General features: G+C 39.1%; 1 protein-coding gene across 1 annotated transcript in view; it reads left to right on the forward strand.

Moving 5' to 3' along the window:
* Positions 1–5184: 5184 nt before the first annotated feature.
* Positions 5185–14433, forward strand: part of LOC135520025 (eukaryotic translation initiation factor 3 subunit E-like) — a 42776-nt gene continuing 33527 nt past the window's right edge. Inside the window, exons 1-3 of the mRNA XM_064945332.1 lie at positions 5185–5310; positions 11064–11181; positions 11480–11597. Of these exons, the coding sequence (XP_064801404.1) occupies positions 5221–5310; positions 11064–11181; positions 11480–11597 (326 nt within the window). The 5' untranslated portion in view covers positions 5185–5220. The remainder of the gene's footprint in view (positions 5311–11063; positions 11182–11479; positions 11598–14433) is intronic.

A 14433-nucleotide genomic window follows, 5' to 3' on the forward strand; every position in this document is an offset into this window, starting at 1 on the left:
ACACACACATCAAGAGCTGGATAATTTTTCTGCATGCTGAAATATGTTGTTGTTTCTGACAGCATCCTTTTATTGGACTGGGATATACTGACTGATGGATCTTGTGTGGCCACAAACCCACACAGTTTCCAAAGGCCTCCGCCTATAGCGTTCACAACATTTTCATTTTCATTCAAGGAAACAGAAATGAGCATGTGGATCTGTGTATTTACGGCAGTTATCGGTGTAGTGTTTTACAAGGCTCCACTCTGGATCACTTTCTTCATTAGAATGGCTGTGTGATATTGCTGTGTCTTGCTGGGATCTCCTCATTAGTTATGTGTTTTTGCCTTTCCTACATGGTTTGGTTGACCGAGAAGCACCTTGGCAGTGGTCAACTAGACTAAGATACAGTCAGAAATATAGCCCAGCTTATATCGCTGATTTGGAGACCACCCTGCCTCCCCCACGGAGATTGAGTGTGATGCAGAACAAGGGGGAGCCTTGCAAAACATAGAGAGAGAGTGTGGTCTCAGGCCCTCCAGCTGGAAAGGTCTGCTTTGGGTTGACCCCAACGTCCTGGTGCTGTCTCCAGAGTCTGGCTCCAAGGTTCCAGTTTCTATCCTAGTCTGTCAGGATCTTGGACTAGGCCCTCCAGTTCTGGACGGTCCAGACTGGAACCCATCTAATGAGAGAACAAAATAAATGAGGGTAAATACTTGTGTGTGCACTTATTTTAAATGCTTGTAAAACTAAGTGCATGCTGCCTCCTGCCCGACGAGCATACCTACTCTGGACGGTTCTGACCTAGAATATGTGGAGAATTACAAATACCTAGGTGTCTGATTAGACTGTAAACTCTCCTTCCAGACTCACATTAAGCATATCCAATCCAAAATGAAATCTAGAATCGGCTTCCAATTTCGCATCAAAGCCTCCTTCACTCATGCCGGCAAATGTACCCTTGTAAAACTGACTATCCTACCAGTCTTTGACTTCGGCGATGTCATTTACCTGTATCAGGCCCTCACTACATATCCGTCGCCAAACCCACTGGCTCCAGGTCATCTATAAGTCTTTGCTAGGTAAAGCCCTTATCTCAGCTCACTGGTCACCATAGCAACATCCACCCGTAGCATGCGCTCCAGCAGGTATATTGCACTGGTCATCCCCAAAGCCAACACTTCCTTTGGCCGCCTTTCCTTCCAGTTCGCTGCTGCCAATGACTGGAAAAAATGGCAAAAATCACTGAAACTGGAGTCTTTTATCTCCCTCTCAGCATCAGCTGTCTGAGCAGCTTACCGATCACTGTACATGTACACAGCCAATCTGTAAATAGCACACCCGACTACCTCATCCCCATATTATTACTCACCCTCTTGCTCTTTTGCACCCCAGTATCTCTACTTGCACATCATCATCTAAACATCTATCACTCCAGTATTAATGCTAAATTGTAAATATTTTTGCCTCTAGGGCCTATTTATTGCCAACCTCCCTACACTTCTACATTTTTTAATTTTTTTTATTTCACCTTTATTTAACCAGGTAGGCAAGTTGAGAACAAGTTCTCATTTACAATTGCGACCTGGCCAAGATAAAGCAAAGCAGTTTGACATAGTTGCACACACTGTACATAGATTTGTCTAGTTTTCTTTTATTTTGTGTTATTTACCACGTTTGTTTATGTGTAACACTGTGTTGTTGTTTTTGTCGCACTGCTTTGCTTTATCTTGGCCAGGTCGCAGTTGTAAATGAGAACTTGTTCTCAACTTGCCTACCTGGTTAAATAAAGGTGAAATAAAAAATAAAAAAAAAGAATGCATGCTAACACCTCTCAGTGTGAAAAAGGGGCAGAGTGCGTAGGCGTGCATTCTGCATTCACAAGTACATTCTGAGGAGTCTGCATCACAAAGATTCCACACAGAAGTAGTAAAAAAAAGTAGCAAAATTCGGTACTACTAGGGCTACTATTGAGAATAGTTCTGCCTTCCGCAGTCACGTTACCGCCCATTTCCATACACAGTGAGTAAACACAACATTCAAGAAGATTCCAATATGATAGGCTAGACCACCTTAGTTTTGGGTAGTACAGCATTTTTAACCTTTGTCGCAGCCGGCCCGCCAGTGAGGGTATATATCTTTGGATGTCAACTGTGCACACATGAGCATGGGCTGTGAGCTATGAGCTCCCTCAGCGCATCAGTAAAGTACAGTAGCCCTATAAAACAATAACATTCAAAATGTGGTCTGCCCTGAAGTCGATAGACCTCAGAGCAGTGTTCAGGTCCAAGAAAGGCTCAGGTTCAGTAACCTCAAATGACTAACGCGGGCAGGTCCCCTTTTGCTGTGTAAGTGTTTCCCTCTTGTTGGAACCTCAATGTGTTAATCACCTTAGCTCTCACAGTTTCCTAAAACTTCCACCAAGCCACAATTGGGTATGATTCACTGTAAAACACATAGGCCTAATTCTGCTTTTCAGAGTAAGGAAATAACCCGCTGAAAAAATCCAGCAAGGGAAGGTGATCACAGCTTTTTGCGTGACTCTGAAACCTGATAGATGTTTATTTGGTGTAAATTGTGTAGTTTGTGTGATGACTTCTACCAAATTAAATTTGCATACCACATAATTCAAATCCAGCACAGTATCTATCCTCTTAGTGTCCTACTAGGGGGAAATGTGAATAGCTTCTGAAATAAAAAATGTTCCCTTCAACAGAAAACTGATTCCATCTTAAGAGAGAGTAATCCCTTGCTTGAATTTTTCCAACATACTCCCCAGGGCACCTTCATTAAAATCACTGGCTGGTTGAAATAAGAGAAAACAAAACAATTTAGTGTTTGAATCACTCTTTCAAACACAATATTTGTTGTCAATTATAATTCAGCTTGTGCTATTTAACCTATGGTTAAAACATATTTATTGGCTGTTGTTTGCAAATGTTAGGTTTTGCCTTCTCCAGATTAATTTGTAAATGTATGTACCATGGTGTGTTTTGTTGGGTATGTTTAATAAAATAGCTCAAATACAAAATCTGCAATCAAGGTTGGAAGAGAAGAACCAATCATATCAGGGTTGGTTGTCATAATATTTACACTTTCACTTTGCAAAAATATATCCCTATATCTTACAATTTAAAAAACTGAGGAAGACAAATCTTAACATAAAAAATATAAAAGACTAAACAGTGCACTTCTTCTGAGTAAAACCAAACCATTTAGTAATAGTAATTAGTAATAGCTGTTAATTTCTTAACAGCTGTTAAATTAACCATTTAGTAATAGCTGTTAATTTCTTCATAATAAACCATTAATAATTTGCCAGTTTTACTACTTGGACTCCCAAGTAGTAAAACTGGCAAATAAGTGAATATGCAGAATTTGTCAAAGCACTAAGCAAATTTGGCACCATTTTCACAAAAGGAATGCTGTACAGTCAGTGGTGATCCAAATGATAAAAAAGATTAGGCTATGTCATAAAACAAAAAAAGCTATTTTTAGAGTGAAGTCACTGCTTGGCCTACAAGTATGGGAGCCAAATGGAAGTATGGCTGCCAAATGGAGGCATGTTTGAAAGATGGCAAATATTTTGTCCACCTCTGAACTGGCTGGGTAAATATAGTTTACCATTGGCCAAAATAATGCAAAATGATCAGTGTGTCAGTTATTGATGATTGTGAGAACTCAACATGCAATGTTGAGGGAAATATCGCTCCCTGAAAAAAATAGCAAACTAGCGAGCATCTAGAGATCAAATTACAGGGACACTTGTTAAATTTGTGCAAAAACAATAACAAGACAATGAAAAGATCTGAAATATATTTTACTCAAAAAAACCTTACTCAGAACTCTTGGGCAGAGGACACAAAGGAGTAGTGCTGGTGTTATACTTACCTTTTTCTTCTTCTTCAAGTTTTAAAGATCACTGACTTTAAGTCAGGGCTGGCTGTGTCTGAAGCACCCAGTAAAACAGCATCAGCCATGGTGAGTGGTGTCTGTTTATGACTAATTTCTAGCTGCAGTCGGAGGGCAGAGAGAGAGAGAGAGAGAGAGCTTCCTTGTAACAAGGGGCAATTGTTTGGTGCTTTAGGACAGTGCCATGTGGTTGTCAAGCAAACAAGGTAGTAGTGGAACCTATTAGAGATGGACCATTTAGTATCTGATATTGGCTCTTCACTGCTGGGTATGGCCAACACATGGGCATTTTTATGAGGCATCTGCTGAAGTGAGGAAAAAAAAGAGTTTGCTTTTGCTGGGTAGTCAAGACCCTAATAACTGCGTAGGCAGGCAGAAAACCAAAATGTTTAATTAGCCTTATTATTATTATTTAATCATGTCTATGTTTATTTACATCTCTGTGTTTTCCCATATGCTTTATTTCATTGTGAAGAGTCAGTCTTTGAGCTTGGTGAACTCTATTAGACACTTCTCTTGTTGGAAAAATATTGGTGGGTTCTGGGGAGGCCCAATGTTTTCAATTTCAACAAGTTCACTTGGCAAAGAACTCCCTCTTCATAAATGACATGTTTCATTGTATCAACACTACAGTGAAATGATGGTAGTCTTGAAAGGTTTACCACATTGCCATGCTTCCTTTTGAGTGGGCCTATGCAGGAGAAAAGCTGAATACACATTTCCATATGAGCAGACCACATTATAAAATATCTTCATGAGACAGCCCAGCAAGTCACAAGAGAAGGAGTTGTACACTCACAACACAAGTTCAACCATATTAACTAATTGGTTGCCAAAGGGATAACTTAATAATACTCCAATTGCAAAGTCTAATTAGAAGAAAATGTCTTCATGCACATGCCATTATCGGGAACAATTAAAAATAATAAACTAAATTAGGACTGGAAATTTGTTAGACAGTATTTGCACTTACACGCAAGGTACTTTATCAGTGTTGTACATTTGGTTTATTAGTTGAAGGCTACTCAATCCACTCATTTGTTGTATCTTGTCAACAAAACTGTCAAAGAAAAAAATAACATTTTGAATATGAATCTTGAACGCAACAATGTGCCCCCAATTCGCTTTGTTGGAACAGCCAGTTAAAATAATGTACAGTATAATTAGACATGGTCATTATCGTCGTTATGCCCATTAAAATAGTAGTTAATAATAGTTCATCATCAATATGGCCAATCCATGCAGGTACTGATGCTGAAAGTAACGCTGATTGGTCAAATGACGTAACACGTTCTCGCGTCTACTTCCTCCTCTCTCGTGGTGAAAATGGCGGAGTACGACCTCACCACCAAAATTGCCCATTTTTTGGACCGACATCTCGTCTTTCCTTTGCTGGAATTCCTTTCTGTCAAAGAGGTAAATGCGTGTGTTATGTTAAGTTGTACCCACAATCTAAGTTTATGGTAGAAATGTGTAAATAACCCATGTAAATAATGTAAACGCCACGTGCGTGAAAGAGTCACTCATGAATTTTGGGCCTCGCTTGCTAGCAAGCTATATTGGTTATTTAGTAAACGCTATGTTGGTGTCAGTTTGTTGTATATTAACGTATTGTATAACCTTAACTTCAGCACACTTGCTAAAGTTAGAACGTTAAAACGTTAAAAAAACCTAGCTAACTGTTGTTAGCCTAACTAACGTTAACCGGCACTGGCTGCTGCTAATATAATTAAGCTAACGTTAGTAATCTGGCTAGCCTAGTGAACAAACATTTGCTACGTTCATTGAGCTTTTGTTTTTCAACATTACTATCTGCAGATCTCGGTAACATGACTCCTAGATGCTAGCGAGATCCTCGTCTCGATGTATTTAACAATACTAGTGTGTTCTTGTCAACTAGGTAACTGTTATTGTTGTTAGTTAGCTAGCTAGAAAGGTTGATGACTAGTTAACTATAAACACTAGGTATGCATTTAAAGTAACGTTACCACAAGGCAATAACATAAATTCACGATGCCCAGAACTTACCCGTGACGTTGCACAACGATTGAAGTTAATAAAGGGCCATCCACACCAAGGTCCATAACTAAAAATTATACACAACTCGAAACCTTGGCGAGCATCCACACCAGCGGTAGGCTGGAAAATGAACGAGTCAAAATTCACCCAAGGCTGAAAAATGGCAAAAGAACTTTGGCTAAGCTGGAACACCAGCGTGAGTCCATAGCAAATAAATGGAATCGAACGTTTTTGACTCGAGTAACGCTTAGAATTCCATTTAGCCTATGCCTACGTGTTACCAAAAAATGTATCCCTTTTTATTTTACCACCAGTCTGTTCTTAGGACTAAACAAAAAGAACTTGTGTTGAAAGTGAACATCAGCACCTCGATGGTGCCAAGTGTGATTATGTCTGCATTGTTTATTTTATTTAACCTTTTGTTGGACTTGCCTAATTAAGTAATCTTATTTAAAATGATGGCCTACCAAAGAAAAAACAGCTCCTGTGGGGTCTGGGATTCAAAAAATAATAATAATTAAAAAAAAAAATATATATATATATATATATATATATATATATATATATATATATATATATATATCTCACGTAGCGGCACAAAATACGGTGTAAACATTATTGGGCACAGACAACAGCACAAAGGGCAAGAAGGTAGAGACCACAATCACAACACATAACGAGGAAGTAAGAAAGAAATGGCTATTTCTGTTCTAGCGATCAATGACGGCAGAGTACAGTGCCCAGCTTTACATAATTAGAAAGGAGAGATTCTCGTGTTTAAAATGGTGTACAATTTGTAAAAATCTAAATATACACTTTGCGGGATATTTGGCTAAATAAACAGAAATACCTATATTTCCCTTCAGGAAACAATGGAATGACCTCAGAGTTCCAGGGGTCCTTTTTTGTTTACATTTAAACTACACCTACGTGGGCAGGTCTCATTGCCAACAATAGTAAAGCAGGCCTTGTGACGTAGAATAATAGGCTGGGAATAGAACGCTCAGAAGGCAAGTTGGTGCCACGGTGCTCAATAGAACTAATAGGAGCTGGCAGGGTGAAAAATGCCCAAAAATAAGGCCTGTTTTTTTTCGTGATTGCTTCAAAACTATGACATTTGTTAATATTATGAAACTGGGCTTCACGGAGGATGCAATGAAGTAGTTTTTATCAGAAAAAATAGCATTGTTAAAATATTTCATCCAGCCTACCAGCAGATTATTTATCATTCTGCAGGACACCTGCCACTCATTCAACACATCCTACTGCACGCTGTAGGCCTTTTAATAAGGTGTTCACACCCTGAAGCACTGGATGCTCTTGTGTTTTCATTGTCCGTAGTGATAACTGCACATAATACTTCAATGTACATGTAATATAGAAACTCATATTTTAAATTTAGTAATTCAAAAATAAATGCTGTTTAGCCACTTGTGATTTGCAAGTGAATTCCATTTTTCTAATGGTTGTCAATTTGTTTGGCTCTTTTTCGCTGTGCTCATGTCTGACCTGTGCGACAGTTCATTTGGCCTAGGACTGTTTTACATTTAGCAAGAGCAAGCCTCCTTCACTCAAGGAAAAGGTTATTAGGCTTAGCATAAACAATAATACATTTTATTTTTTATTAAAAATCCTATAGGTTTTCCTGGGATTTCATGTGAAGGGGAATGGTGGAGAGGCTTGAATAGCCTACTGCGCACGGAAATAGCTGGGAGAGAGGGTAGAGATGTGTAGCCGAAGTAAGCAGCTAGATATTAGGCCATTCATTAGCTAAGTAAATAGGTTTAAATATTTACCCGTCAAAGTGCAAGGGAAATAAAGTTGACCGACTAGGAAATGGCAGATCTGTGCATTTAACCAGTCCCGGACGCAGCCTGGTTAAATGCACAGATCTGCCATTTCCTAGTCGGTCAACTTTATTTCCCTTGCACTTTGACGGGTAAATATTTAAACCTATTTACTTAGCTAACGAATAGCCTAATATCTCGCTTCTTACTTCGGCTACACATCTCTAGCCTCTCTCCCAGCTGTTTCCGTGCTCAGCAGGCTATTCAAGCCTCTCCACCATTCATACCCGGTCACTTAAAGCTCCACTATTGATTTGGCCTACATTTTTAGAAAATACAATTATTCTACCTAGGCTACAACAGCACAGTGGAATGTATTATCAAGTGACTGCACAATTGTCTAGGGCTGTAAACTGCAATGATGTAGGCCAATTTGAATAACCGCTCAAACATACTGTTTTGAATAGTTAATTACAAAATAACTGCCTACAGCCGAGGCCTGATTATGCAACCATTTGGATCGGTTATGGGTTTGTTCTCCACCGTTTAAAGGAATACTTCAGGATTTTGGCAATTATGTCCTTTACCCACTTCCCCAGAGTCAGATGAACTCATGGATGTCATTTTTGGATTGAATGAAGTCTATGGGTCTTTGCTAGCATGGTTCCTTCGTAATGGACACAGAGACAATGGTTTTCACCAGCCAAAATCCCTAAGTTGGAACTTAAAGGTCCAGAAATGTACGTCAGCAGGCCATCACTCACATTCTCTCTCTCCTTTCAAACTCCCCTATTCTACATTCAGCAAGCAAGAGCAAGCTGGAATCACTCCTAGATAGGCTAGTAGTAAATATAATGGTCAAATTAAGTATACTGCAAAAGCTTGTTTTCTAGCTTTTCTGGATGTATCGGAGTAAAGATGGGATTTCCTTTGGAAAATATGAAAGTATGATGTATTTGGACTTTAAGTCGGAAATCCAAAGTGGGGTTATTTTATGATTTTTTTCTGTGTTTCCCCGATATGACGTGCTATACTTTCAGTCCTTTTTTTCTTTTTGTGTCCTTGGATTTATTTGAATGTTAACACCCACCAACATGGCATTGTTTTTATTAATTAGAAACGCCTGCAAAGTTCTTACTCTTCGCTAGTTGCAACTGAGCAAAAATGCTTTTTGAAGTAGCATACACTTGACTGCCTCAGAGATGGAGCAAATTAAAAAGGCGTGCAAACTTGTTGGGTAATTTATGCTGGTCTGTATTCCCCCAAAATCTATGACCATTTTATAAATGTGATATGATTGAATTTTACAGCCCTGCTTCCAAGATGAATGGTTTTTACCGCTAAAGTATTGCTTCACGGCATGCTTCACCACGTTGATTGGTGCAGCTTAACCACAAGTGTCTATTCTCTAATGAACAGGCACCTGCAAAATAAAATTCAAGGAACATGTATCTGTTTTGTTGTGCTGTTACATTTGTAGTGGTGTTTCGTGTCCAATGCGCTCAAGGTGTTAGATGTCATTTGCGACGTGCATCAGCAGTCAGTCACCTATCATTTCACTTCCCCCTGTGAGAAACCATGTGATGACTTTGCTTTGCTGTACTGTAACCAACCTACACAAAGTCTCACCATTTGAGGTATGTTTTTTTTTAAAGTGTCTTGTGAAAGATGCGAAGACAATAACAATTGATGGTGAAGTCAAAGATACTGGTTTCCATCTGTGGTGAGGTTTTCAGCCTAGCCAGCTGGCTAATATATTAAATAAATGAGTAACAGAACGTTAGCTAGCTCGGTAAGATTAGCAGGATGTCTTGTGAAGGTTAGCATGCTAGCTAGCTACAAGAGCAGTTGTCAGTTCTGTATTTTTTCATGTTTCTCCACTCCACGTGGAAATCATCACAATGTTATTTTCCAGCTCCAATTCGTGAATACTTACACGTATCTTGTATCATTCTTTGGCGGTGTAACCAAAACAAGCATTTACGCTGTAGGGCAGGAATTCTGTCAAAATGAGGGCGGCATTGCCCTCTGCTGGGCGACGTTAATCTTGATACTACCCATCCCGGGTCCGGGATCGTGAATACAGCCTCAGGCTCATTAGCCTAACGCAACGTTAACGATTTCTGAAAATCGCAAATGAAATGAAAATAATATGCCTGCTCTCAAGCTTAGCCTTTTCTTAACAACGCTGTCATCTCAGATTTTCAAAATATGCTTTTGAACCATAGCAAATCAAGCATTTGTGTAAGAGTATTGTAAGCTAGCTTAGCATTTTGCATAGCATTTAGCACGCAACATTTTCACAAAATCCAGATAACCAAATAAATAAAATCATTTACCATTGAAGAGCTTCGGATGTTTTCAATGAGGAGACTCTCGGTTACATAGCAAATGTTCAGTTCTTCCTGAAAGAATCTTTGTGTAGGAGAAATCGCTCCGTTTTGTACATCACATTTGGCTACCGAAACGAACCGAAAATTCAGTCACCAAAACGTCAAACTTTTTCCGAATTAACTCCATAAACAGGAGTTAACCCACTGTTCCCAGGCCGTCATTGAAAATAAGAATTTGTTCTTAACTGACTTGCCTGGTTAAATAAAGGTAAAAAAAAATAAAAATAATAATGTCGACCGAAACATGGCAAACGTTGTTTAGAATCAATCCTCAAGGTGTTTTTTTCACATCTCTTCATTGATATGCCGTTCGTGGAAGCCTGCTTTCCCCTCAGAATCCCATGGAAAAATACCAGCAGCTGAAAATGACGCACCAATTTCGACAGAGGACACCGGACGGACACCTGGAAAATGTAGTCTCTTATGGTCAATCTTCCAATGATATGCCTACAAATACGTCACAATGCTGCAGACACCTTGGGGAAACGATAGATAGGGCAGGCTCATTCCTCTCGCATTCACAGCCATATAAGGAGACAATGGAAAACAGAGCCTCAAAAATCCTGCTCATTTCCTGGTTGCCGTTTCATCTTGGTTTTGCCTGTAGCTCCTGTTCTAGGGCACCCACAGACAATATCTTTGCAGTTCTAGAAGATTCAGTGTTTTCTTTCCAAAGCTATCAATTATATGCATAGTCGAGCATCTTTTTGTGACAAAATATGTTGTTTAAAACGGGAACGTTTTTCATCCAAAAATGAAATTGCGCCCCCAGAGTTTCAAGAGGTTAACAAACCGGCGTCCATTACAGCTAAACATGTTTTCTAACTTCGTTAGTCAGGTTAGAAGATGAACTCCTTACATCTGTCATTGTCAGCAGTTCTCTTAAACTGGGTCGTCAAAGTTAAGGATTTGAAACTGTATATTCCAAAATAACCCAATTTCCCACCTTTATAACCATTTCCTCTTTCAGATCTACAATGAGAAAGAACTGCTTCATGGAAAATTGGATCTCCTTAGCGAGACCAACATGGTGGACTTTGCCATGGATGTACACAAAAACCTCTTCCCAGAGAAAGAGATCCCCGCCAGTAAGTAGACTGCACACTGCTTGGTCTACCTCCTAAAATATTTGTTAAAACAAACCTGTACAGTGATATGGGTTATGCATGGTTCAGCATTGTTTACACTTATTGATGGAACAATCACAAGATGGCGGCAGAACTGATTGCACCCCCCCCCCGCTCACATTTTACAGTCATGACTAATACAATCCTCACTGTCCCAAAAACTAGTATAAACAGTTATCTTTAATGTTTCATTTAATGGTATTTTCCTGGGTATTGCCTTGGTCAAAGCCACTAATGGTTGCTCTATGTCCATGTGAAGCCCTAAAAGAGAAGAGGATCACTGTGGTGGCTCAGCTGAAGCAGCTGCAGGGTGAGACCGAACCCATTGTGAAGATGTTTGAGGACCCAGAGACCACTAAACAGATGCAGTCAACCAGGTGAGTTAGAACCTCCTGTCCCACCACTTGACTGATGGATGGTTTAGGAGGTGTCATTTGCATTTTATTGATGGTCCATCATTGCCTTTTGTTTGTAATTCTTGAGGTCCCAGAGTAGCGTTCTCTGTCAGAAGATTCTCTAACTTTGCAGGCTTAAGGGATGAAGTTCAAGTGGCATTTAATTGAGATGATGGTAATAAAAAAACAAAAATGGTATGCCTACATTTTGCATACAAGTATTTCCCTAGTGACTTTAGGGTTACATCTTAAACTCAGACTCGGCAAACGCAGACGAGGAGACCGATGCACAATGCTGCGGTGAATGCTAAGAACATTTGGTCTCTGCTGACTTTGCCGTGATTAAAATAGTTTGGTTAAACTCGTGTCCTCATTCTTTACTTGGCTTCTTGGCAGGAGTAAGTTCAGTTCATCAAAGGACACTTCTCATCCACTTGCCAATCTAGAATTATTTGGTAAAGGTTTGGTAAAACATGTTTATCAAATCAGGCATTTTATACTGACCATTATGCCATTGTAATGGGAGTTTTGAAGCCTTCTGTATGTGATGTTACTTTTTGGAGTGCAGTCTGTTTTACTGCTATTTCCTATTCAGATTTCCATTTCAGTAATCTCTCTTCGTGGGCAGGATCATGTTTCTCTCTTGTTATGCGGAGTTTCGTTTTGATACCATTGGATTTGTAAAACAGTACAAGACATGTCCCGGATCACCAAATAACTCTTCACAAAACCAAAAGGGCAAGCCATGCCATTTTTAGTGTACTGAGCAAATATCTGCTAAAGTCTCTGGATGCGGTAGTGTGTTTTTGATGTAGTTTTGGATTTATATAGTGGATCATGCCTGACCGGAAATGGCAAAGAGGTTCACTATTTAGATCCCCTAGTCCTATCTTTTGGGGATAATACTGTGTGATAATGTTTTGTGTTGGAGAGAGACTGTCTTTTTAGATGCATTTTATGCCATCATGCCTCATAGGCCTGCCCTCAACTTAATATCTCTAAGAAGCAAATCCAATATATCTTAGGCCTAGCCAATAAATGCTTAAAATTGTCGTTCACTCTCTGGATTATTTTTGCAATGTTTCTGATCCATGTTCATAGGTTGAGGAAATTAAACAATTCTATTGATCTTGAGTTTCTCAACTTCCATAGCTTTGCTCGTTTTGGTGCAGACGGTGGTGGTAGTAATGCAATGCTGTCTACCTTTTTTTGAAGGGGTATTCAAGGCACAATGTAGACCTTTACATTTGGGTATGTGGATTATCTTGCCGTTATTCCTGTGGGGACTGTTGCTTGAAAGGCAGTTGTGGATGTGAGAACCTGGGGCAGGTCTTGGTGAAGACTATGGCTGTTAAGGTGACCATATTACCACTAATAGAAAGGATATTTTCTGCAAACGATTTAATGGAGTGCGCACATGCGGCTAGTCGGTGTTGAGCGGTTAACAAAGAAACAGAATCCTACATGCTTAAGAGGTGGTCGTGAAGGCAGTCAAATTCCACCTGACTGCTTAGTCACGGTAGTTACGCTTTTCCAAGTGCTGATTCTGCTGGTGGTCATTAGTAGCCTACCAAACTTGCTAATTGCCCGGTACTCAGTGATCTATTGCCCCTCTAATCACTCTTACATCAATGCAAATCTATTCAAACACTTAATGAGAGCTCATGTTGGGCAACATTTCTATAGGCTATGCAATTGCGTGAGGACGGTGATGGGCTCAATTAAAATAAAGATTCCCATCAGCTTTCTATAGCTGACGGGAATGGGAAATACAAAGATGAGATGTATTTTTGTTTTATCCTGCCTGTTTCCAGAAAATGGATGGTTATCACCCACCCACCTAAGTTAAAACAAATTTCACCTTATTTTTTATTTAACCAGGCAAGAAATTTATATGTAAATACACAATTAAATCAAGAATAGTATGATAAGGCATGAAACAATGCATGCTTTCTTTTGTTGGACTTTTTTCAAATCCTGGTCGCACACCTCATGTAGCTTAGCCCGTAGGCTTATGTTTTGATAAGGTTTTTATCATAACTAAAGTGGCCAAATAACTTACAATTAAGCACATTAATATGCTTTACAACAGATGTAGAGCCTAACTGCTATACATATGCAGCGAGAGAGTTTCAAGTTGGGAGAGATCATTTTCACCATTAAAAATTAACTTAAAAAATAAATTAAAGCATTAAATGCGTAATCGCAGTTACTCACTTGGTAATGTTGTTAATGGAACATTGGCGGTTATCGCCTACTTCATGACATTTTAAGTGCTTGTCCAATTGTTAATGAGACTGAAGTGTGTAAGAGCCTACACAAAAAACTAAGCAGAGCTCATACCGTTCATGCAACTTTTTCAAGTCATCAATAGTCGCGTCATGCAGCCTTAGAATGTATTAAAAATCCATGTGTGCATTACAACTAAAGTTACATAAATAACTCTTAAGCATGTAGGATTCTGTTTCTTTGTTAACCGCTCAACACCGACTAGCCGCATGTGCAGAAAAATCGTTTGCAGAAAATATCCTTTTTTTTTTTTGTATTCCTCATACTATAAAATAATCCAGTAGAATTCACAACCATATGGCATCGCCATATCTGTACCTAACATAAGGACAACTCAGAGTATGCTATTCTGTTCTTTTGAATTAGACATCATTTTAATAGTTTTTTTTTTAGACCTGTATAAATTAAATAATATATTGTGAAAGTGGAGGCTATATTACATGTAATTATTTGACTTTTTAAATTGTAGATGTTCCAAAGGTCTGCATTAGTGGCTTGTAGGATGCTAAATGTGTATGTTAATTAAGTC

This window comes from Oncorhynchus masou, chromosome 29 (assembly GCF_036934945.1).
Source record: "Oncorhynchus masou masou isolate Uvic2021 chromosome 29, UVic_Omas_1.1, whole genome shotgun sequence".
In the NCBI taxonomy this organism is placed as follows: domain Eukaryota; kingdom Metazoa; phylum Chordata; class Actinopteri; order Salmoniformes; family Salmonidae; genus Oncorhynchus; species Oncorhynchus masou.